Raw genomic sequence first — 26677 nt, 5'->3', positions numbered from 1 at the left:
TTAGTTCGCAACTCTAGTAGATCACAACCAAACAGAAGGTTTGCTTTGGTTGGATCAGCCAATTTCAAAAATACGGAAAATGTTTATACTTCTAGAAAGCACAACTACGAGGAATTTTCGGGCGGATAACCTAGGCCCTGTGAATCTTAGGCTTCCCCTTGCTGTAATAATAGACGCGGCGGTGTGCGTCCGGCGCTGCTAGTTCGCCCTGCTGCCGCTAGAGCGCTCCGTCACCTTGCAGCTGCAGCGCTCCTGTGGTAGCTTTCCGAACCAACTTTGGGGGATGTAGCCCGATACTTGTGAGACGAGTTCATGTTTGAATACTGACCTTTGTACCCTCAAATTGGCAACCTGCCATTAAAACAAATTTTCGCGTCTTAGATGCATTATTAATATTGTATGATTTATTTACACGTCATTGCACTGCAGTGTATTTCAAACAGAGGGGGTTAAAACTAGCATGCGATACATCTGTATTTCAGAACAGTAAATGAATAAATGAATGACTATGGTGGTAGTATAAGCTGATACTCACTGCGAACATTGGATTGAGCAAGGCAACTAACAACAATAGCGACCCTACAATCCGGGTGGCCTTAGAAGGACTTAAATGAACGAAGCAGCGCTACACGTCCACGAACACAGCTGATCAGTGGCGACAGTGAAGACTGCGACCTCAGGGGTGTTGGGGGCAGGACTCTGGTTGGTCGACGTGTACCGAGCGGTGCCTCAGTGCCAGGCAGTGACGTAATAACTGGGGAGGCTCGGTTCTATCCGCCCCTTCCCTTTACAAATTCGGGAAATGTCACCAAAACGCTTCGACGACAGCCGCATGTTTCGTGGTCTGAAAATAATTACTTTTGTGTTACAGAGTGTTCTGAAGTTACATTTATTTAAGATTTCCAGAAGACTTGCCTCTCCTGCGTTAGAGCTGTTGTTACACTGGGTAACGGTTCGATATTTTCATTGCTGTATAAATTTAAATATAATTTTCACATAGCCTAGCATGAGCAAATGAAAAATCACAAACGCCAGTACAAACTAATTAGATAAAACCCAATTATGACCAAATTACATCGAAATTTAACCGTGCATAAAATGGCAAAGAGGAAAACAAAAACTACAAAAATCCCTTTTGGTACAGCCAACAAGTAACTACTTCTTCTGGAACCTTCTGGGAACTTCTAGAAACTTCTGAAATATCTTTATAACATAATTTACATTACAACCTTTATGTTCTCCAATATTCAAAAATGATCGATTAAAAATTGTCCCATAATCCAAGCAGCGAAAATGTTTCGAAAGTTTATAATTCAATGCATATAGGTAGCATTTAATAACTTATAACGATTTCTATTATGCCTACTAAAGTAGTTATGAATATTTTCGATCTTAAAACACTACTTGGGCCAATTTTTAAGATAATATTTAGGTTTACAATAAGTTGGAACCTTTTGGGTGGTAATTATACGTAGTAAGGATTTTTATTTTTAACCCTTGTTTGTTCAATCCCTTGCAGTAATTAATACGCCTCATCAAAAAAAATTTCAGCCAAAGTTTTAGATAATGTTTAGAATATTTACAATACATTGAAATATATTTGATAGCGTTCCTAGTAAAGAAGTTATAATTTTGGTTTTTGTCTTTAAACTAAACCTCTGGTTTTCCATCCTCAGCAGCAAATATTGGTTGCTTCTAAAACTGATTTAGACAAAAGTTTTAAATAATATTTAATTAGTTTGTAAACAATGTAAACTGGTTTAGATTGCGTGCCTACTAAGGAAGCTATGATTATTTTTGTCTCCCAACCCCGTTATTTCCAGCCCTTGCAATTATAGTTGGCAGTATCCTAAATTTATTTTAACAAATATATTTTGGTGTTACACTAAGGAGATATAATAACTTCATGCGGATGCGATATTTATCAGAGTAGGGGCGATATTTATCAGAGTAAGAGAATTATAGAGATTTGTACGAAATTGACCGAGATTTATCCATTCTATATTTTATACATCAGTTTGGAAGTGATGTGTGCAAAATAAAATTACGGCAGTTAGAGTAACCATCATGATGTTATATAAGTCTATATGTGTGTGTGTATATATATACACACACACGATGTTTTAGGAGGCTACGGAACTATGAAACGAAAATCTATTCAAAATATTTCCGGAAGTCGCACCTTGGTAACGGTTACGAAAGGGAGTCTTTCTTCAAAAACTACCTAAAAAAAAATTATCTAGGTTCATAATAAATATAGTTTAGTACTTACAATAAATGTTTGACAAAATATAGCAACTAAATAATACAAAAACGTAAACAAAAACAAAGTGTTGGTTCCGATAAAAACCGAAAGAGCAAAAGAAGAACGCGACCACAATTGAACCCCAAACTACGACCTCTTCCTCCCCGGGCGAGACGCAGCGAGAGAGAGAGAGAGAGAGAGACAGAGAGAGAGACAGAGAGAGTCTAAGGCGAGGTTACACCAGGCGATACGCGGGTAAACAGACAGCGCGTGGCTCGAGTGTTGCCACTGCTCCATGCAGCACCGTGTGAGACTGTGCCATGCGCTGGTAGTTGTCTGGCTGTGGTTCCAGTCGGGAGCACAAGAGCGACGCATCTACTCTGTCTGAACAGGTGACGTTGTTTACATCTTCAGAGCACATTTTAATAAAGCATCCTTTGCATACGCCGGTTTCCTGTCTGCTAACGCAACGGCCCCCTGGCGAGACACCCGAGGCTACTGGACAAGTGCGCTGGAGGCCACAGAGTGCGTCAGCTGTCCAGGTCTGTGGCGAGCAGTGACACGACAGCGAGAGACACAGACTGTCAACAGGCACCGAGGCTGAGAGTGTCCAGGTCTGTGGCGAGCAGTGACACGACAGCGAGAGACACAGACTGTCAACAGGCACCGAGGCTGAGAGTGTCCAGGTCTGTGGCGAGCAGTGACACGACAGCGAGAGACACAGACTGTCAACAGGCACCGAGGCTGAGAGTGTCCAGGTCTGTGGCGAGCAGTGACACGACAGCGAGAGACACAGAGTGTCAACAGGCACCGAGGCTGAGAGTGTCCAGGTCTGTGGCGAGCAGTGACACGACAGCGAGAGACACAGACTGTCAACAGGCACCGAGGCTGAGAGTGTCCAGGTCTGTGGCGAGCAGTGACACGACAGCGAGAGACACAGAGTGTCAACAGGCACCGAGGCTGAGAGTGTCCAGGTCTGTGGCGAGCAGTGACACGACAGCGAGAGACACAGACTGTCAACAGGCACCGAGGCTGAGAGTGTCCAGGTCTGTGGCGAGCAGTGACACGACAGCGAGAGACACAGACTGTCAACAGGCACCGAGGCTGAGAGTGTCCAGGTCTGTGGCGAGCAGTGACACGACAGCGAGAGACACAGACTGTCAACAGGCACCGAGGCTGAGAGTGTCCAGGTCTGTGGCGAGCAGTGACACGACAGCGAGAGACACAGACTGTCAACAGGCACCGAGGCTGAGAGTGTCCAGGTCTGTGGCGAGCAGTGACACGACAGCGAGAGACACAGAGTGTCAACAGGCACCGAGGCTGAGAGTGTCCAGGTCTGTGGCGAGCAGTGACACGACAGCGAGAGACACAGACTGTCAACAGGCACCGAGGCTGAGAGTGTCCAGGTCTGTGGCGAGCAGTGACACGACAGCGAGAGACACAGACTGTCAACAGGCACCGAGGCTGAGAGTGTCCAGGTCTGTGGCGAGCAGTGACACGACAGCGAGAGACACAGACTGTCAACAGGCACCGAGGCTGAGAGTGTCCAGGTCTGTGGCGAGCAGTGACACGACAGCGAGAGACACAGACTGTCAACAGGCACCGAGGCTGAGAGTGTCCAGGTCTGTGGCGAGCAGTGACACGACAGCGAGAGACACAGACTGTCAACAGGCACCGAGGCTGAGAGTGTCCAGGTCTGTGGCGAGCAGTGACACGACAGCGAGAGACACAGACTGTCAACAGGCACCGAGGCTGAGAGTGTCCAGGTCTGTGGCGAGCAGTGACACGACAGCGAGAGACACAGACTGTCAACAGGCACCGAGGCTGAGAGTGTCCAGGTCTGTGGCGAGCAGTGACACGACAGCGAGAGACACAGACTGTCAACAGGCACCGAGGCTGAGAGTGTCCAGGTCTGTGGCGAGCAGTGACACGACAGCGAGAGACACAGACTGTCAACAGGCACCGAGGCTGAGAGTGTCCAGGTCTGTGGCGAGCAGTGACACGACAGCGAGAGACACAGACTGTCAACAGGCACCGAGGCTGAGAGTGTCCAGGTCTGTGGCGAGCAGTGACACGACAGCGAGAGACACAGACTGTCAACAGGCACCGAGGCTGAGAGTGTCCAGGTCTGTGGCGAGCAGTGACACGACAGCGAGAGACACAGACTGTCAACAGGCACCGAGGCTGAGAGTGTCCAGGTCTGTGGCGAGCAGTGACACGACAGCGAGAGACACAGACTGTCAACAGGCACCGAGGCTGAGAGTGCCGGCACAGGGCTGACGCACGCCGCCACACGCAGCTATAAAAGGGTTGGAGCAGAAACAATGCCTCCAGACAATGACTCACCGCCGCTATTCCTGGAGCGCTGAGTCAGAGTCCCTCGGGAGCACCTGGTGGCCGTCTACCTGCCGCCCCCGCCGCCCCCGGGGGCAGGGCCTGGATCCGAGCCGCCTCCTGCCTCCTGGCGCTCTGGGGTGTCCCAACACCTCTCACGTAGTAACCCTAGTTACTCTCTACACAGGGTCTAGCCTTATATTGAACAAACAAGAGTGGTATTGTCAATCATTAAATAATCATATCATTGTCAACAGTTATATTTGGCAATGTTTACTTATGATGAATGTGATAAAAGTGCCGCTGCCGTCACCTCGTTACCGACTGTCGCTCTAGCGGACATGTCTTGTTCGTGCCTGGCCCTCTGTTGTGTAGCAGGCCGCACGCGCCTGAGGTGTCTTGTTCTCTGGGCGAGTTAGTACTGAAGATCAAGGTCGCTGGACACTGTCCATTGATAGCGGGGAGGGAGTGTCCTTGGATTGTAGTGAGGAAGCATACCAGATGTCTGGAGCTGGAGCGACTCGTGGGAATCACGGAGAACTGACGTCAAAATGTCCGCACCAGTTTAAAACCTCGGATTTCAGGATTGCATCTCGCTTCGCGCCACTCTCTCCACTTGAGGGGCCCGCCTCGTCAGGGGTGTATGTGTGCCCAGGTAGGCGGGCCCCTTAAGGGCACGGTTGAACATGTTCGATTTGGCACCATTATAGCTATAATTTCTGGCGTTAAAATATGTTTACTGGAAAAGGTATTCATGTATATAGATTAATTAAGGGTTATTTCAAAAAGTATAATAGTATTTCAAAAGGCTGATTTTTTCATGTGAAAAATTTGCCATAATTTATAATGCAACATATGTGATGTAATACATCGTAAATTTGAAGAAAACTTGTTAAATAACAAATTAAACTATAAAAAAAATTATGTTATAAGTGTAAAGACTTTTCCGTCCGGGATTAAACCTTAACATTGTTTAACAGTTCCTTGGACATCACCGTGGGATCGAACACAGCAGCTATAGCGACCATCGAACAGAGAATACCAGGTTGCATATTCTAAGTTTAATTGTTTTGATCAAATTTTGTCGTTGCCTATCGATTATCTTTCGTTCTCGTATAGAATATGTAGAAACTATACCTACTTTCGTCACGAGAGCGCACAAGCTACCGAAAGCCCCTTACGATGGCCATTTCCTTGGCAGTTTTAAAGCTGATTGTCTGCTGCCGTGTAGATCTCAGTTCAGCGGCCTTCCAAGAGGGCGAGGCTCAGGGGTGATAGGTTTTCATGCCTGGTTTCTTGCCTAAAAAAAATTGGTTCTCTGTAAAGTGGGTTTACGGACGATAGTTTAACGTGACGTCATAACAAAACATTGATGAAATGATTGCATACTTTTATGAATAGAATTGAATCATTTTTATTGAATTATCACTATTTTGTATGGATTCAAAGAAGGAGTGAAATGAAATCTAAAATTTAATTGATAAATTTACTTTTATTTGCACTCATTAATTCAAATATGTGTATTACTTTAACGATGAGATTATTTTAACTATAACTTTTATACATGTTTTCTATTTAACTTCTTCCAATCTGTGTTATTCTGTTAAGGATAGGACGATGAAAGGAAAAGTTGGAAACGAATGGGAGTGTTTCAAGTTTAATGTGCCTCGAAAAAGTCAAATGGATGGTTGTTCCAATCGAGTGGAAGAGAGATAGATGCGGCGCAAACGTACAATGAGTGTAACGGGACACAGCGTGACGGTACAATGTGCGTTACGGGACACTTTTTCGTGCGTGCAGCCGGCGTTCATCGATTTATTAGACGTTGTCACGTCAAAACCGTACTAGAACCAGAACGTGCCCTATTATTCTGCTATTCTCGCGAGCATAAGTAGTCAGGATGGCGTACCCCCGTGTGATATCACGCACCCGTATATATTGTCCTTCATTTATATATGGGGGAACGTATTGGTGTGCCAAATGGAACTTTGTGATAGTGACACTGTCCGGAGATACATTTTGTAAACTTAAATGATCAAGGCTAGAACTAATCGCTGTAATAACACGCAAGAAAACTGGACTTCGACTGAGTAGCCGCAGCACAACGCGATAGAGTTCTTTCCTGCGGTTTTCTGAGGGGTTTGAAGTGGTTCGAACCCCGTCGCTGAAACCAAAAAAAAATCTTTAACTGCTTGTGGCACTAAACAAGTTGACTACACGTAAATTGAAATAAAAAGGTTTGTTGTTTATCTAATTACTTTAATAACTTTAATTCATAGCTCAGTCCATTCGTGTCCTTATTTCATGCTTGGTAGGCCTATAGGCGTAACTTGTAATTCTTATACAAATAAATAATCAAAACACCAGTCAAACAATTTTAATATAAAATTAATATCTAAATGAAACACCTTCTTTTATTAAAAAAACCTAATGTACATAGATAAATTATGCTTAAATAAAGCATTATTATGAACCGCACACCTGGCGAATGAAAATACGAGATGGTTTTTATCACTTGGAAGTATAATTTATTTTACATTCTGCATGTTTCTTTGTCTCGCTTGTTATTTAAAGTTTCTCAAAGAATAAATAAATAAATAAATATGATTCGGTGGAATTTTGAACTTTTACATTAAATGAGCACCATTATACTTAAAATTTATCACCACCAACTGACTAACTACATGTAATTATAGGTTTATATCATTAATAACCTACGTAAACTAAAGGAGACACAAATTCGTTTATAACCTGTTTATATTATAATATAGTTACATTTCCAAACGTGCATAATTAAAAAAATTTGTAAATTGCACAGGTTTTTCTTTAATACCTACTAAGTCAACTTAACTGCATTTTCTTGCAAAAATCCATTCCGTGAGTTGATTATTTTTAGAATTTCGGCTGAATTTTTCGTGGTTTTTGTTCTTCCTTTTTTTTAGAATTTGAGTTGTTTACAGTATCATTTTTATGTTTCCATAGATACCTAAGTAGTTTCTATGGTCGGCAACTGCGTTGGCTGTCCTTTTGTTAGTACGTTAGGTATTGTATGTGCGAAGAAACCCAATATTTGCTTTTCTTCTGCTGTACAAACTTTCGCAGTGTCACCACTGTTGTAAACTCCATTTTTTAATCTCGGGAGTGTGAAACCTAAATAGTTTATAATTACAATTTATCTTTGCTCTAACAACCAAAAAATATTTTATTTTAAATATCATTACATATTTTAATAGAACACATTTGCGTTCCAGAAATATACGTTTCATTTATAATATTTCATATATATATATATGTTTTATCATTCGTTACGTTGCCGCTGTGACGTCGTGCGTACTCTGGAGTCTCAGAGGAGGAGAGCAAACCCGGACTTACCCGAACTTAACCGAGCTGCTGTAGCGTCCAAACGATTAGGTACCTAGAACGGGAAGCCTTCTTTTCACAGACGAGAGAGCCAAACGCCCGATTGTGCAACTTCTGTTTTTTATTTTTGATAACTCATGATAACTAATGGTCAATTAGGTTAGGTTAGCTACATTATAAATACTTTAAAACATTGTGGACGGTTGATTTGGTTAGGATAGCTACATTAAAGATACTGTGAAATCATGTAGGTAAACGATTTCCTAGCCCTGGATAGCTACATATTAAAAAGTTATTTGCTAAACAACCTTCGGGGAACTTCGGGTGTGGCTCTCTCGTCTGTGAAATGAAGGCTTCCCTACTTAGAACACCCTTGACTTGCTCTGGATATTTCCTGTCAATAGAAACCGTATCGAGGTGAACTCGACGTCGAGAGCTGACTCGATGGCTGTATCGATACAGGCTACCTAGATGAGGGGGCGCGCTACGTGACAACACTGCGTGGGGTTGTTCGGCCAGTGTAACCGTGGCTTGGCAGTGGAGCGACCAGGGTAACGTCTCCTCCGCCCAGGCTGCGCGTGAGCGGTGACGTCATACCTTCAGCTGGACACAGTCGGGGATGGTCCTGCAACAATGCTGTAGTCACCGCACCAACCACACTGCTCCATGCTGTGTTAAACCTCGCCAGTTTACTAGGAACGAGGTTAGCGTGTGCATTAGCATTGGTGCAGGCGTGCTTGTTGTGGACATTGGGCGTGTTATCTTCACACATCGGTGCTACTACCAGTGCTTCCACCTATTCACCAGGATGTGTCTCCTTGCGCTACAATCATAGCGTATCACGTGTAGTGCGTGCTGCCTACTTGCAGGCTCTCCAGACACTGTACGCATTCCGCGAATACTGTTTTTTACCTCAGGGTGTTCCGACATGACAATGTTTTATTTTAGTAAATACTGTACTTGAAACAGTATTCTGATAAGAATTACTTTTTTTGTTTCACCACCTTGCAAGTGCTTATCCAAGCACCAAATAATCCAACTGTCAAGAGTAACACTAGCCTACTAGATGGGGTCTAAGCTGCATATAATTCTAAAAAGAGAAATCAGTATAACCTAAGTAAAAAATAAACTTTGAGGGGTGGCAGAACAACAATATAATTATTTCCCTTTTTATTTTAATTCAGTCTCTTTTTATAGCAACAACATCTTTACAAAAATATATCTGACTAAATGGGTTAAAAAAATATATACGCTCTATAAACTTTAGGTACATACATTTAACACACAAAATAAGTCTGGTATTTTTCTGAAACACGCTGGCGCTACAAACTACAATACTGAGCTCTCCGAAACACGTGGTGACCCGAGATGAGAGCTGAGACGCCGCAGTGACTGACGGCGCGGTGTTTGGGTGACAGCAGATTGGTGCGGAGGCGCGCGTGACTGCAGGCACCAGGCGGTGCGACACGTGCGTGACGGGTGATGAGGGGTCTCCCCGCGCAATCACGGCCGCTCGCTCTGTGATGACGAGGGACCCCCCCTCACTCCCCGCCTGTGACGGCCCTCATGTCCGCGGGCGAGTCCCGGGCGAGCCACGACGACGGAACAAACACGGCAATAGCACGAGCGATGACATTGCTCGTGGTCGTCAGCGAAAGGCTGTAGGCAGTGTTTCTAGGCGGCCAGAGGTGGCTGGAGCGGCGTGCTCGCTGGGGATCGCTAGTCCCTTCCCCCATTGCACTACCACTACACGGACCACCCATTAGTGGGCCTCCTCCTGTCCCGCCGTCTCTCTCTCCCGCGAGGTGGCGTGACTAGGACGCCATCGCTCTGGTAGCTTCGAGTGCTCAGTCGAGGCTGTGATGCCGCGTCACCACGGACGAGCACAGGGGTTCGACCTGCGGCGAGACAGGGACAGAGGCTAGTGGCGCCACCGGCGAGCCTCGGGGCGATGCAGGGGGGAAGCGGGGAGGGCGAGACACCTTGGCGAGCGATGGAGGGTGGCGAGCGACGGGCTGCGTGGGCGAGGATCGGAGCAGAGCGAGGTGGGGATAGCCGCTGTCCAGCCGAGATCCAGTGGGGAGTTGTGTTCAATTTGTGGACAGTCATTTAGACTGTCGTAATTTATGAAAAAAAAGTGTAAATAGTGGTTAATAATTAAACTATAATTAATTACTATGATCTAGTCTTTATAGACCTGTATTCACGCACATAAGATATGTGTTCAATTTGACAGAACTGACTGACACTCACGGGACCAAACAGGAAGCGAGGGAACCTTGGCTCTAACAACAGGTGTGTCGTGTGTCCACTGGTGTGAGGTCCCCGCGTGGTCCCGGCAGGGTGTCCCTGGAGACAGGTGTGTGTGGGGGGGGCGTATCTCCCCGACAAGCCCGGCCAGGCAGCTGGGGCCTGCTGGAACCTCCTGGGTGACAAGGCTTCACTGACGTCTCCGCCGGCCATGCGGTGCACTGCTGACACCTGAACAACATGTCGGATGAAGTATACTGGCATGAATTAACGAGTCCTTAAGGCCCAGTCTCACACGCCATGTTCATTTATTTTAATCTCCGCGTCATTCAACATGACACTTCTCCTGCTGTTTTGTATGTCCTTAATGTTTAAAATGGATATTACTAACTGAAACATAATGCGTGTAAAGTAATAGCGCAAGTGTTTTTAATTATTGACGTGACAAAGTCTAATAAATCGATGAACGCCGGCTGCACGCACGAAATAGTGTCCCGTTACGCACATTGTTCCGTTACGCTGTGTCCCGTTACGCTCATTGTTCCGTTACGCTCATTGTACTCTTGCGCCGCACCGACAGAAGTGAAAACTTAAAACTTTGTTTATAAATGTGTAATATGAAATAATTTCTACGTCAAATGTACATAAGAAAATGAATCTGATTACTAATATAATTTCAAGTATTTATTATTTTATTATTAAAATTAAAATGATTCAATTTTATTCATAAAAGTATGCAATCATTTCATAAATGTTTTGTTATGACGTCTCGTTAAACTATCGCCCGTAAACCGACTTTACAGACAACCATTTTTTTTATTATTAAATGTACGACTTCTTAACTCATTAAATTACACTTGGTGGATATCTGTCGAAACTACGACTCCCATAGAGGTGTAGTGTTGAAGCGCGCAGAAGCAGCCGCAGAGCGAAGTAAAGCCATGCATGAGGCCACTGTGCCTACAGGCTGCGCTAGGACGCCACACTGCAACACTGCATTCCTCGGTACTGTCAGCTCTACCTGCGCGTTTAGTTACTGTTTACAAATCTCAAGTTTTACAGCCAGAAAATATCTGTGTGGCAGGCCTTTAAATGCTAGCGCGAAAATGTGCTCTGGACGAATGAACGCAGGTCTACCACAGAATGAGTCAGAACACGACTTTCAACTCATTGACCTCCTCACAGCCGAGGTCTCATGAGGCGGAGATGCCAACACGCGGCTCATGTATGAGCGCCGTGTCCGCCGAGTGGCTCGCAGCTTCTGCAGTCTTGCCTCTGGGCGTGACCTGCGACGTGAACTCTGTCAGATAACAAATCTTAATGCATTGCTATTGAAAACTATTATCAAATAGCAGTAGATGAACGGTAGGTACTAAGAAACATCTCTGAGGTTCAACCTCCGACGGAGCACTATAAAAGAGCGTCATTGTTCTTGGAACAAGGAACAGGAACAGGACAACGTGAACACAGAGTATAAAAGACGCTGGACGGCGAACCCTGAGCGAGGAGATACTAGGGAGGGGGTAAGGGGGTAATTGCCCCGGCCGCGTGTCAGGGCCCGTCGTGGCAGCCCGTCAGCCGCTTGTGGGTTTAGCAGACGTAAACGAGGCCCGGCCAGATTTGTTTCGTACCCAGATCCCGCAGATAGCAGCCTGCTAGCCTGCTAGACGTGTCTGCTCCGGGGAACAGCCGCGAGTGGAGCGGCAGATAACATCCGCCCGAGTAGTGTGCGCGCAGCGGCTACAGCGCTCCAGTCTCTAGTATCTAGTATCCAGGCTCCCTGGCTCCAGTCTCCTCACTCAGGGCTCCAGTCTCCAGTTTCCAGTCTCCACTTTCCAGGCTCCAGTTTCCAAGCTATAGGCTCCATGCTTCAGTCTCCAGGCGCCAGTCTAAAATCTCCAGTATCCAAGCTCCAGTCTCCAGGATCCGGGCTCCAGTATCCAGGCTTCAGGCTCCAGTTTGGTAGTGATATGTGAACAATTGTGACACTTATAGTGTTCACAGAATTGTTATATATATATATATATAAACTTTTGAGTTGACGATGGTTTTGGGGTCTATGGACCATGAAACGAAAAACTATATAAAAATTTTCCGTAAGTCACACCATGTTAATGGCTACAATATATAGTATTTCTTTGAAATCTACCTAATACTGCTGTCTTAGAAAAAATAAAGAAATATGTAGTATAATCGAAAAAAAACGTATTAAAACATACTATGATAAATGATGGCATACAATATGTGACAGGCCGGGCAGTGTGGATGCAGTCCGAGCAGACACTCGCTCTCTCGACAGGGCAAGTTAGCCAGCCTGGCCTCCCCTACTCCTCCTAGAACTGAACCCGTGTCTGCTACCCCTACATTATTTATTTTTATTTTAGCTACAAAATTGAAAAAAAAAGTTTTGTTTTAATTTTATACTGACTATTAAATTAATAATTACTAAGAAGGTTTAAAATTTTTATGTAAATAAAATATACAAATATCTTAAATCTAAAACTAATTAAATATATGGATGGGCAGATAATGTTAAAAAATAAATAAACAGTGTTCACCATTCATTGCCAACTTAGCGTCATTCCAAAAACTTTCCGGGCCAGTGCACCAGGGTGTATCAGGAGCACTACTTGGTTGTTCTGATCGACCGAGCACGCGATGGACCCGGCAGTGAGGGCGGCTGGACGAGCAGTAGCGGCCCCTGGGGACTGCCTGACCCCTCGCCGCTGTCCCAGGAGCGATCACCAGGGGACTGCCCGGGGCGCAGACCCCCGCTGCAGGCCTGGCGGTCCCCGGGCGCCGCCCCAGCGCTCTGCAGCCTGCGGACTCACATCCTCCCACCTCGAAGGACACTTCACGTGCCAGGACCATCAAGCTTCTGGTGAAGCCAAACATTTCAGCTTGACTCGTCGTCTGTTTCCCACTCAGCGATTAAACGTTACGGCACTGACATCACGTGAACTCTCAGGAAGATTCAACGGGCATTAAAGGCGCCACATAAGCTACAGACACCACATGCGTTACAGTCGTCACATATGTCTGTCATACGCGCACACATGTCACGGACGCCACTAATGTCACAGACGACACAGATGCCACAGACTTTATAGACGCCACAGACAATACAGACGCTACAAACACTGCAGACGCTACATAATCTACAAATGCCAAAGTGCCCATTTTCGCCAGAGTCTCTACAGACGCCACAAAACACCATTAAGACAAAGACGCCGTTTACGCTACAGCTGCGGTCCATGAATGCGAGTTGTTCCGGGAGTTCTGGAACTGATGTTTCAAACGCGCGCGGAGTTGTCACGATCTAGAAGTATCGGAGCGCTTCCACAAGGAAGAAGCACGACCAGTCACTGACGACCTAGATTTGGCACAGACATTTCTTTTTTTTTAATGTATACTTTAGTCTAATAACATACTGCAACTACATTATACTTTTCGTCTTCCCCACCCACGAGTTGACCTGATTCTAATACTTATAATAGTTGAGGCAGTTGTTGCCGCTGTAGCCCCAGGAATATCCGCAGAACGCACTGACGACATCGCACTGTACGTGGTCAGACCCGCAGGTACAGCAGGCGACAACCACGCAACCACGCAACCACGCAACCACATGCGGCTGTTCGAGCTCCAACATGGCGACCATGGATGCTGAGAGCTGACAGTACTGTGCAGTACACTGTTGAAAACTTTCACCAATAAGGATGCTGGTTACAAATTAGCCAAGTATCTTCCAAAATGGTTCGTTATCTTCGTAAATTTACCTGATACTAAGTTCCCTTACTTTAAGGTTAAAAGAATAAGCTTGGTGTACCAGCAAAACATTGAAAAAAATGAAGTAGCTCGGCTTCTGAGTTGTACCCGTGTCCTTGGCGAACGATTCACCGATATTTCGGTCGGCATTGCAGTCGCCATCATCAGGGAGCAGTTACCTACTACCGACGTTTCGGTCGACATTGCAGTCGTCATCATCTGAGTAGGTAACTGCTCCCTGATGATGGCGACTGCAATGTCGACCAGAAACGTCGGTGAATTATTCGCCAAGGACGCGGCTACAACCCTGAAGCCGAGCTACTTCAGACATCATTGAAAAAATGGCCAATACCACTGCAAAAACACTGTTATTTATTCCACAAGTGTGTTTGCCCTGTTTACACAGACAAACAGATCTCGGAAGTCAAAATACGGCGTTGTTACAGCTTTCCTGGTTTATTTGAGGTGAGTTCTTCGTTGAATAGTCCGTAATTTTACTGCGTCGACCGTGCGTGCAAGCAGGCGTGACGCACTCGCTCCTCCAATCAGCGTCAGCGACATATCACACGCGTCGAGAAGAGAGAAAAAAGAAAGATTTTTTTTCGTGTCAGAACAGCAAACCTTGCTTTCTTTTTATCTAAACAAGACCGTGGCACCAGACAGAATTAGGAGAAGCCTAAGATGTCCATCAAGTTCTGTTCCTGCCCGAACACGCCCGAATATTCACCTTCGGCCAACCTCGGGATTTCTTTTATTTTTTTGCACAGGAAAAATGAATTCAAATATTAAGAGTGGTCGGTTAGGTTAGCTACATTAAAACACTTTAAAACACTACGGACGGTTAGTTAGGTTAGTATAGCTACATTAAAATGAACAGATAAATACAAATATGTATCTAAATGAACCCGAGGTTGGCCGGAGGTGAATATTCGGGCGTGTTCGGGCAGGGACAGAGCTTGATGGACATCTCAGGCTTCCCGACAGAGTAATGTGAGTGAGTGTACTCGTGTTGAGACACGTCGCTCGAGCGCCTCAATGTGCGGACAGGCGTGGGCGGATGGGGGGTGAAGAGGGGGGACAGTCGCGCCGACTGGGGGCGGTCATCTGTCACGCAGGCGCGAGTCCGCCCACAGCTGCTATCTGACAGCTGTCGCCGCGCTGACATCTGTGTCCGGCACCGGGAGCAGCTGGCGACACCTGCTGTCCGTGTCCGCGGCGCCGTCACAATCCTTCACTCGCTCTGGTCGCTTTGCCTTCACCCCTTCGGAGAACCTTTACACATTTCAGTTAGAATTTATAATTTAATAATGTAAAAGTGTTACTTTTTGGCGTGACAACGTCTGATAAATCGATGAACGCCGGCTGCACGCACGAAAAAAGTGTCCCGTTACGCGGTGTCCCGTTACGCTCATTGTACGCTTGCGCCGCATCTATCTCTCTTCCACTCGATTGGAACAACCATCGATAGGCAAATTAAACTTGAAACACTCCCATTTGTTTCCTACTTTTCCTAACATCGTCCTATCCTTAACAGAATAACACAGATTGGAAGAAGTTAAATAGCAAACATGTATAAAATTTATAGTTAAAATAATCTGTTCGTTAAAGAAAAAAACATGTTTAAATAATGAGTGCAAATAAAAGTACATTTATCAATTAAATTGTATATTTCATTTCACTCCTTCTTTGTATCCATACAAAATAGTGATAATTCAATAAAAATGATTCAATTTTATTCATAAAAGTATGCAATCATTTAATCAATGTTTTGTTATGACGTCACGTTAAACTATCGTCCGTAAACCCACTTTACAGACACCCTTTTTTTTTTCTTGAAAGGTATGCTATTAAATATTTATGAAAATTAATTTAATTACCGCGATTTAAAAAAATTACTTATCTGAATCAGTTTTTTTTAGGTATCCGTATAAGAAAAATTATTTTTAATGTACTGGAATTAATAAAATGACAAGAGATGTTAAATATTTCCAGGAAATACTGTGAATTTTTCCGCTTTTCATCAGTGACGATAGAAAAAGTGTGAAATTATTGTTCATAGATTATTTTGTGGAACATGGTGAAAAAATAAAGTATTTAGTTTAGTATTGTGTAAGGGAATTTTGACCTAAAACACAAATTTATCCTTTTGAATAGCTATTCACCGTATTTAAAAAAGATAAAAAATATATTATGGTTAAATTTATGTTTGGGCATTAATGTGAGTAGCACATCCATCAATATCAAATTTTACTCTAATATCCGATAATAAGACCAAAAACTGTTCAAAGTTTTTGCCTATACTTCTAATATTTAAATTCAGGGCACTAAAACCATTATCTACAAAAGTTTAATCTAATTCAGAACAGTCAAGACAGTCCCGTGTGAAAATATCTGAATCTAATGATTGTAAAAATTCATTCCTAAAAATATTTTTAGAAACTTACAGATTAACTAGAAATTCTTGTGGACTTGCATGCGCGCTCACATGTACTGTCGCATGCCTGCACGCATGATTGTACATGCTCTGTGAAGTTCCATGTGGTGACCACGAGCCCATGTGCTTTCTTATGTTGTAAAATTAAAATATAGGTTAGGTTATGTTGTTACATTAATGATACTGTTACGATTTATAATGTGGGGAGAACTGGGTTCGTAAGGGATAGCCCAATTACTAGTAATCATATTAATAATAAATAATTGTAATTAAAAATTACTGATCACCAATCACTGGCCCTTAAAGATGTTTATTCGCAAGTCACTCGATGTCTGTCAGGTTCCACAGTTCGCACTCCTCACTGGAGCCAGGCTCGACAGTGGTTCGCCCCTCACCTCGCGCCTGTCCACACACACAGTCTCGTGCCACTCAGTCGCACTCTCACGGTCCTGTTGCTCCGCGTCGCACCACTCTCATGGGGGTCTCTCAGCCTCTTCGCCGATGTCGCACTTCCCTTCGCTCGGAATTGTCGCGGAACCCCGCTGAGGTCATCGTCGCTGCTCGAGTACTGGGGCGCCCTTATCGAACCGACGAGAGCAGCTGTGACGAGCCGGGTCATCCCGGGCCGACACGACGCTCGAACAGTCCAGAAGGCCGGCGTCAGTCCACGCTGCTCCGCGCGGCGGCCCGCGGAATTCTCAAGGCCGCTCAGCGATAGATAACGGCGCCGAGGCAGGACGCTGCGCGGGGTGCGGAGGGTTGGGGAAGGGGGTAGTGGCGACCCTTGTAATCCGGCCAGGCACGCGTGGCCTGCCTCACGTCAACAGATGGCGTGTGACGTCAGTGGCCGTGCGGGGCCGCCAGCCAGCTCCTGACCTGGCATCGCGGTCCGGTCTCTCGCGTTCGTAAAAAAAATACGTAAAAATTGTTGCTAAAATATTAAAATTTCTGCAAAATAAATATATTTTTTATTCTGGGCCGGGGGGGGGGGGGGGGGCACACGGCGATGCCCGAGACAGCGGGGAGCAGCTGTCCACCCGGGGACCACCAAACAGTCGGCGGCGAGGTTTATTATGCCGGAGCGCTCGGCCAATCAGAGCCGGCCAGCTGCGCCAGGCGGAACCGCGGCTGATCAGAGATACAGGGTCGGTCTGAACCCGTCTGCACATCACGACTTCATTCACGCCACTTGCGGTCTAGAAGTGCTTCATAAGGCTGGTATACTTCTTACAAGTCGGAGCTGAACTTCAGCCTTATTGTAAGTAATAACACGTGCTGAGCGTCTGGATAATGTTGGATTGTACTGTGTAAGTTCTACCACAACCGCGAATTTTGTCACTTTTGCAAAAATTATTTCATTTTAATGAAACAATTAGGAGTACCACCTTTATTATATATATATATATATATATATATATATATATATATATATATTGTGGCGTAAAATTACTCTAAATTATTTCAATGAAATCATTTTGAGACAGCGACAAAATTCGCGGCTGCTGTTGAGCATTACGGGGAACTTTACACCATAAGTTATTTAAATGGTTTCAATTAGTTTTGTCGTGTTGATCCCGCTGCATAGGTTTGTCTATCGATATTATCTTTATTTTTAGTTTTTAGTTTTTCTTCAACAGAAAAAGTTTTTAGCAATGGCGTATTTCCAAAAACTTACATCAAGTTTGTCTATCGAGTTGAGACTCGCTCAAGAGCCTACGTAACAGGGCATATAAATGTCACCCGTACGTCGAAAGCGGCAAAAATCTTATAATAAAATATCTTTCAAATTTAAGTAACTACGACTAAATAATATAAAATAACTGTCGAAAAACACGTTGAAAGGGTGGAGTGGTCAGATCTCTCTCCGGCCAGGTGGAAACATGGCGGTCGTCGCTGTGGTTGGTGGTTTTCTCGGGGTACTCCAGCCTCCTACACCCTGGCATTCTCACAGCGCCTCTCATCGCCTCTGTTGACGTCCATGGCTACGAGACTTGGGCAATCATGATCTAACTCATTCATACGACATCGCTTAAGCAAAAAACTCCGTCTATGTGAAAAAAAAGCCAATTTTTCAGGAGAGCTTAATAAATTTATTCGCCATGCTGAAACTGAATGGTAGCCTGTGTTATAATAAAAATAGACCATAACAGCGCATTCCGTTGGATTTTCGGCGAATGCACTTCGTGAGAAGATGCTAAATGCTTACTTTTCCATGGAGAAACAATGAATCAATATGCACTGATTCAAATATAATAACCCTCATTTCTGTAAGTTGCTTCTTTTTTTGTTTTGTTAGTCCTTTAAAACCGACACACAAGTGTTGCCCCACTCCCACTCCGTATGAGGAACCTGGAACAGCAAGTGTCCCGCAGAGTGCAGGGGCGCTGTTTGTCTGGCAGCGACCACACTCTCTCTGTCAGCGCGCAATGTCGTGCTTTATTTGTGATTGAAATAAATCGGGAAGCCTGAGATGTACATCAAGCTCTGTCCCTGCCCGAACACGCCCGAATATTCACCTTCGGCCAACCTCGGGTTTATATATATATATATATTTATATTTCTCTGTTTATTTTAATGTAGCTATACTAACCTAACTAACCGTCCATAGTGTTTTAAAGTGTTTTAATGTAGCTAACCTAACCGACCACTTTTAATATTTGAATTCATTTTTCCTGCGCAAAAATAAAACAAATCCCGAGGTGGCCAAAGGTGAATATTCGGGCGTGTTCGGGCAGGGACAGAGCTTGATGGACATCTCAGGCTTCTCAAATAAATCCAGCTCAAGAAGCGACCACTCGGCGTGGTGGGGGCATGCCGGCAGCAGTCCCCTGTAGTCAGTTAGGCCCCTCCGGGCGAGTCTGCCAGCCACTGGGCGAGTCTGCCAGCCACTGGGCGAGTCTGCCAGCCACTGGGCGAGTCTGTCAGCCACTGGGCGAGTCTGCCAGCCACTGGGCGAGTCTGCCAGCCACTGGGCGAGTCTGCCAGCCACTGGGCGAGTCTGCCAGCCACTGGGCGAGTCTGCCAGCCACTGGGCGAGTCTGCCAGCCACTGGGCGAGTCTGCCAGCCACTGGGCGAGTCTGCCAGCCACTGGGCGAGTCTGCCAGCCACTGGGCGAGTCTGCCAGCCACTGGGCGAGTCTGCCAGCCACTGGGCGAGTCTGCCAGCCACTGGGCGAGTCTGCCAGCCACTGGGCGAGTCTGCCAGCCACTGGGCGAGTCTGCCAGCCACTGGGCGAGTCTGCCAGCCACTGGGCGAGTCTGCCAGCCACTGGGCGAGTCTGCCAGCCACTGGGCGAGTCTGCCAGCCACTGGGCGAGTCTGCCAGCCACTGGGCGAGTCTGCCAGCCACTGGGCGAGTCTGCCAGCCACTGGGCGAGTCTGCCAGCCACTGGGCGAGTCTGCCAGCCACTGGGCGAGTCTGCCAGCCACTGGGCGAGTCTGCCAGCCACTGGGCGAGTCTGCCAGCCACTGGGCGAGTCTGCCAGCCACTGGGCGAGTCTGCCAGCCACTGGGCGAGTCTGCCAGCCACTGGGCGAGTCTGCCAGCCACTGGGCGAGTCTGCCAGCCACTGGGCGAGTCTGCCAGCCACTGGGCGAGTCTGCCAGCCACTGGGCGAGTCTGCCAGCCACTGGGCGAGTCTGCCAGCCACTGGGCGAGTCTGCCAGCCACTGGGCGAGTCTGCCAGCCACTGGGCGAGTCTGCCAGCCACTGGGCGAGTCTGTCAGCCACTGGGCGAACTCCCACGAGAGGTCTGTCGCGAGTTCAAACTGTCATCGTTGCATCACGCGGGCGATGGTTACAATGTAGTATATACCTGCAATTATTTAACTGTTTGTCGGGGTTTCAAACACCTGGCAAAAGATAAAAGATTTTGTTTATTTATTTTAAAATATAGGTACATCATGCGTAATAATAATGTCTAGGAGAGAATAAAAAAATACAACAGCGAGCATTTGTGCATGAAGTTTAAATATGTATTTTACAGTGATGCAAGATGACATATTTAGTGTTTTAACCTTTGTTAAAGTAGTTGGTAATGTCAGGATTTAGCCGCATGACTGTGTGCACGGTGTATTGTCCCAGGTGAGAGCAGTGTAGTCGACCCTTATAGAACAGTGTGGGAAGCCTTCATTTCACAGACGAGAGAGCCACATCCGAACTTCATGCTCCCCCGTTCTATCTCATTGTATAAACCGGTGTGGCATTAAATTTTGCGGTCGATTAGGATAGGTTAGCTACATTATAAATACTTAAATACATTTTGGAAGGTTGGTTATATTAGGTAAGTAAAGCTACATTAAAAAATACTCTAAAATCATTTTATGGTTGCTTAGCAGATAACGTTATTAATATGTAGCTATCCAGCGCTAGGAAACTGTTTACATGATTTCACAGTATCTTTAATGTAGCTATCCTAACCAAATCAACCGTCCACAATGTTTTAAAGTATTTATAATGTAGCTAACCTAACCTAATTGACCATTAGTTATCATGAGTTGTCCAAAATAAACATTCATGGACACACGGAAAACGAAAAATATGGCGGCGAACAAATAAATACCGTTGCCTTGTTTATGGTGTTTCCTTTTATCAACACCTCCTTATTTACTTACAAGGAACAAAAAGAAACCCCGAAGATGCAGGATCGGGCGTGTGGCAAGAAGGCTTCCCTTATAGAACTGTGTGGGGTGCAGGGGAGGGGAAGGCGGGTAGTTGCGGCGAGCGCCGCCAGGGGCGCGGCAGCTGCGGGGACTGAGCGCCGGCTGTGTTGCAGGAGTTCCTGGACCGCCTGTTCCGGCTGTTCGACCAGGACCGCGACTGCCAGCTGCACCAGGACAAGTGGGTGGAGTTCCTCAAGCAGCGCCTCACGTGAGTACCCCGCTCCCCTCTGTGTTCCCGGGTGTCCTAGAGCGTCACTCAACTGCTTGGACTGCCCGTCGCTGCGGGCTTCATCTTCGAGCGCTACCCACCCAGACCTGCGTATTGCAAGCACCTTCAATAGTTTCTCATAAGAACCGTTAAACACCTATCTTTATCATACTCGTTTACGTACGCAATTTCTGATTATACTGTAGGTCATAAACAAAATAACCAACAACCGACAAAAAAAATATGAATATTCGCACACAGAAATCAAGCAAAAATCAGCCGGTAAAAAATTTAAAAAGCATATGGCACCTTCAATAGTTTCTCATATGAATCATTAAACACTTATCTTTATAATACTCGTTTACATACGCTATTTCTGATTATACTGTAGGTCATTAAAATAAACCAACATAAGACAAAACATTATGAATATTCACACACAGAAATCAAGCAAAAAAATCAGCCGGTAAAAAAATTTAAAAAGCATATGCACCTCACAAAACTTCCTTTGAAAAACATTTCTTCACTGACCGAACCACTGAGCTAGAAAGTAGCGACAAGGACAGTGAATAGAGACACACAACTATCTCGGGCAAACATAGTGGCAACACACAGACAACACAGCGCTGTGACAAAACCGATGTTCTGGACACCATAAAGACGACAGTACAGTCAAACACAGTTTGACTAGCAAAGGTATATGTACAAAAAAAAATTTAATCAATATATTACGTGAAGCTTCCTTCAAAGAAAAAAAAATGGTTCTCTGTAAAGTCGGTTTACGGACGATAGTTTAACGTGACAACGTCATAACAAAACATTGATGAAATGATTGCATTCTTTTATGAATAAAATTTAATCATTTTTATTGAATTATCACTATTTTGAATGGATACAAAGGAGGAGTGAAATTAAATCTATAATTTAATTGATAAATTTACTTTTATTTGCACTCATTAATTCAAATATGTTTATTACTTTAACGAAGAGATTATTTGAACTATAACTTTTATACATGTTTGCTATTTAACTTCTTCCAATCTGTGTTATTCTGTTAAGGATAGGACGATGATAGGAAAAGTAGGAAACGAGTGGGAGTATTTCAAGGATGATGTGAAGGAAAATGGCTTACCCAACACCAAGTTGCAGTCAAAAATAATATATTTGCGCCACGGACTCTGCAGCAATGCTAGGAGAAACGGGTTAGCCAAGAGCAATGAAAATGTTACATTGAAATGCATGAAAACAGAATTACGCCACGGACTCGGTCGCAATGCTAGGAGGTTCAGGTTAGCAAAGAGCAATATAAAATGAACGTAACGGGACACAGCGAAACGGGACAATGTGCGTAACGGGACACTTGTTCGTGCGTGCAGCCGGCGTTCATCGATTTATTAGACGTTGTCACGTCAAAAAAATATGTTTTATTAAATTCTAGAATGAGTACTTAACAAATGTGTTGGTAGTAGCTGCGAGACATGTTTATGACACTCACACAACTAAATGGAACTGCATTCCTTCGGATTACATCAGACTTGTCGAACGTGTAATTAAATGTTTACTATTGGTATTAATAAACCACCATAAATAAAAATTTAAGAAGCACGCTGGAATGATCATGTATGATTGTAAACCAGTGTCTGATGTGAGGGCAGGTCAGTTTCTAAAAAGACAATAAGTCCAAAGAATAATATCACGTCAATTACTTAGGCGTAGTTCCTCTATAGAAACACTGATCAATTATATATGAGAATATCATAACATGATTGATAAATGGTTATATATATAAATGATTGATAACATGATTGATAAATGGTTACATATAAATGATTTATTGGATTGTCTACATGATTCTTCACATCAGCTAGAGTGTTAACAATGACTCTTCAAGCGTGGTTTTTTTTTACTATGAGTATTTAACGATGAGATTAATGGTATTACGCTTCACTGTTTGTCGAATTACATAAAGTAATATTTAAATTCAATAACACGTGATATTTCTAGAGATGATCTTGGCTCTGTAGTTGATGGTCTCTGAAGATCCGCTCCGCATTGCAGCAGGTTCGTCTGGGTTCACCTCTAAAGGAAATGAGGTTTATTAGACAATGACTGCGAAAAATTGCGATCCTCTTTAACTTTGATGTTTTAAGAAACGGTAGAAAAAATTTGTTCAAATAAAACTCTGATTATTACGGGGCAGGGATATAAGTACTGATGCTGGTTAGTGGCGGCTAGTGGCGACTATTGGCGGCAAATTGCAGCTAGTGACAGTGGCTAGTGACGGCGGCTAGTGGCGACTAGTGGCGACTAGTGGCGGCGGCTAGTGACTGCAAGTGACGACTAGTGGCGGCGGCTAGATACTGCAAGTGACGACTATTGGCGACAAATTGCAGCTAGTGACAGTGGCTAGTGACGGCGGCTAGTGGCGGCTAGTGACGGCTATTTGCTGCTAGTGGCGGTTAGTGACGACTATTGGCGGCAAATTGTGGCTAGTGACAGTGGCTAGTGGTGGCTAGTGGTGGCTAGTGGTGGCTAGTGGCGACTATTGGCGGGAAATTGCGGCTAGTGACAGTGGCTAGTAGCGGCTATTGGCGGGACATTGTGGCTAGTGACAGTGGCTAGTGGCGGCTATTGGCGGGAAATTGCGGCTAGTTACAGCGGCTAGTGACAGCGGCTATTGGCGGCTAGTGGCGACAAATTGCGGCTAGTGACAGTGGCTAGTGACAGCGGCTAGTGGTGGCTATTGGCGGCTAGTGGCGACAAATTGCGGCTAGTGACGACAAATTGCGGCTAGTGACAGCGGCTAGTGGTGGCTAGTGGCAGCGGCTTGTAGCGGCTAGTGGCGGCAGGTTCTCCTGCCCGGGTACAACCCTGAGAGCTACCCGCGGCCTCGCTTCCCTGGACCTGACCCCGTCTGTGACCCCGCTACCGGCGCCGACCGTCCAGTCACAGCTGCACGGACACGGCCTGGAAGCACTGCAGACCCGGTGTCACCGCTTCATCTCGTCTGCTCGGCCAGATCTCAGCTGTCAGCTCTCTGGCGCCCGTCACTGCCAGTTCACGTCACATGTTGCCTCGTGCATCCGGGGAGAAACAATCAACTGCTGGGATTAACCAACAGAAGAAACATCATTAACGGTCATTTGAAGTTTGTATTTAAGAATACTGCTTGAAGAAATTCAGAGCCCAATCCCCTCGAGGTAATTTCGTTCATCCAGCTTTCTGATTCTCGGAGATAGTAACCTGATTAATAAACAGCGGTAAATAATCTGGTGCATTAATCACAATCACGTGTGACTGGTTGGCCTTTCCGCGACCGAGGAAACCTCCAGCCGACACGCGGACGGAGTAACTGGAGCGTTGCCGAGGCCAGTGGCTTAGCGGCGCCCACGGCCGGGTCTGCGGTTCGATGCCCGGTCACGTGACGGCGCGCGGGCCAATCAGGCGCGAGGGATGGCTGACTGCGCTGGCGGCTCGTGACCAGTCCCGGGGCAGCTGACTAATTACCGGCCCGCGCCGTATCTCGCCGGACCATAGAGCAAGTAAAGGGAGAGGCGCCACTCCCGTAGTAATGATCTTTCGCTTAAATTCGTAAACAAAACCCTTGCGATCATACCATTTCTTTTCAACTTGACAACGAAAAAATTACAGCCAGATACAACCTGAGGAAGGTTAATCGCGTGATAGTTGGCATCTTTGTTCACAAGCTTGGTGCAAATACGGCACATAAATTCTATTTATTTTATTTTGCTCGTGTTTTTGTTTATGTAAACGGCGAAAGCAACCTCAACCTGTCCTCGATAATTGTGTAAACATTAACCTCCGTGTCACGCCCCACTCTTATTGTTACGAGAATGTGCGATACGGTTTTATGTTCTTTGCAAGACATATATACTTGCGTTAAATTAATTAATACAAAGATGGCCGTATGATAGCTTGAAGCTCGACCACAGAACAGCGAATCAAACCCAACAAAATTATAAAAATTGCATCACAAGAAACTATTTATAATTAGAAAATAAGTCATTTCTAGTACTGTAACAGCAACTTAGATTAACACAAATTAATAACTACTGGACATGTAATAAACTAAAGAGATCAGAACTTGCAATATATTTTTCCCGATGTTGGTGAAACATGGTATGATCCAATTTTTAAGGATTCAGTTCGTCCTATCTACTGTCACCCCCCGTGTGCCGGACGCTCTCGGCCAAAACACGCACACGCACAGCACACGCACAGCACACACGCACACACAGGGCCATTACGCGGATAAGCATCGCCCGCGGAGTCGGCCTTCGGGAGCGGGTTTTGTTTTCTCCGCGCAGACCGACTGGCCCGCGATGATATCTGCGCGCGCCTAATGGAAATGGCGCGCATTTATCGCCGGCCGCGGCTCGGCTGAGATGGACCTGTTCTCGTCGCCAGCTTGCTTGCACCGACTGGCATCAGGGTGGCTGCGCGAAACATCCTGAATGCTGTGTGCACGTCGCACTATAGTCTGCTTCACTCCCAGACTGCATGGCGAACACTGTTGCCAGGTTTATACTCAAAGCGGCTTGTTAAAAACCATGAGTCGTATTTTTTTATAACATCGTTAATTATAATAAGGATTATTATACACTTCTCCACTACACCATTTATTAATTTTTTCTAAGACCATAAAATTGGGTCATTGACAGAAAAAATAATAAAATGCTAAACACCAGTAATTAATATTTTGCAGGAGAAACTATTTGTAACAGTCGTTAACAAATAACATGGCATTCCATGAAAGTATGTGCAATGCTGAAAAAAAGCCAAACTACTTACAATTTAATTATGTAAACAAAATATTAACAAAAATGGTTGAAACCAAGATGGCGTTTTTCAATTACATCTCCTTAGAATAAAAAAAAATTAGATTATAAGATAATCTTGATTAAATACACCAGGAAAATGTATTTCAACAATTCTCATTTCAAATATTACCTTACAAAACACAGTGCAATGATCGACGGAGACTTTATGACCATAGCTTTGATGTATCGTGTAATGGGATAGTTAGCTGATTTTTATAGATAATCATATTAAACGAGAATATAAATATGGTTAGCTAAACGGATAGCGGATTTTAAAAAAATGTAAGCTAGTTGTGATGTGTATCACCAACTTTGGAAACGAACAAATTCATGTGTTCTCATGTTGCAAATACACTTATAATACGATATTCGGACACGAAATTTAACTCATAAATCTTTAAAATAATGCCTAGCTTGATAAAAATACGCAAGTTGTTTTAAACTACATCTAAAAAGACGTGAAGAAATACTAAACTCCGGCTTTGGATCTGATATTCGACAAGGAATATTACTACAATACTTCCCATCTTGTTAAAATTCATTAAACAGTTATTTCTATAAAGTTTTCTTTTGGATTTG

General features: G+C 44.9%; 1 protein-coding gene across 1 annotated transcript in view; it reads left to right on the top strand.

Annotated features, from left to right (window-relative positions):
- The window catches only part of LOC134531090 (NADPH oxidase 5), a 273671-nt gene that overhangs the window by 187847 nt on the left and 59147 nt on the right, over positions 1–26677 (top strand). Inside the window, exon 3 of the mRNA XM_063366630.1 lies at positions 21163–21257. Coding sequence (XP_063222700.1) covers positions 21163–21257 — 95 coding nt within the window. The remainder of the gene's footprint in view (positions 1–21162; positions 21258–26677) is intronic.

This window comes from Bacillus rossius, chromosome 1, assembly GCF_032445375.1.
Source record: "Bacillus rossius redtenbacheri isolate Brsri chromosome 1, Brsri_v3, whole genome shotgun sequence".
NCBI lineage: Eukaryota > Metazoa > Arthropoda > Insecta > Phasmatodea > Bacillidae > Bacillus > Bacillus rossius.
The sequence above is the reverse complement of the archived record's forward strand: the minus strand, read 5'-3'. Positions and strand labels throughout refer to the sequence as shown.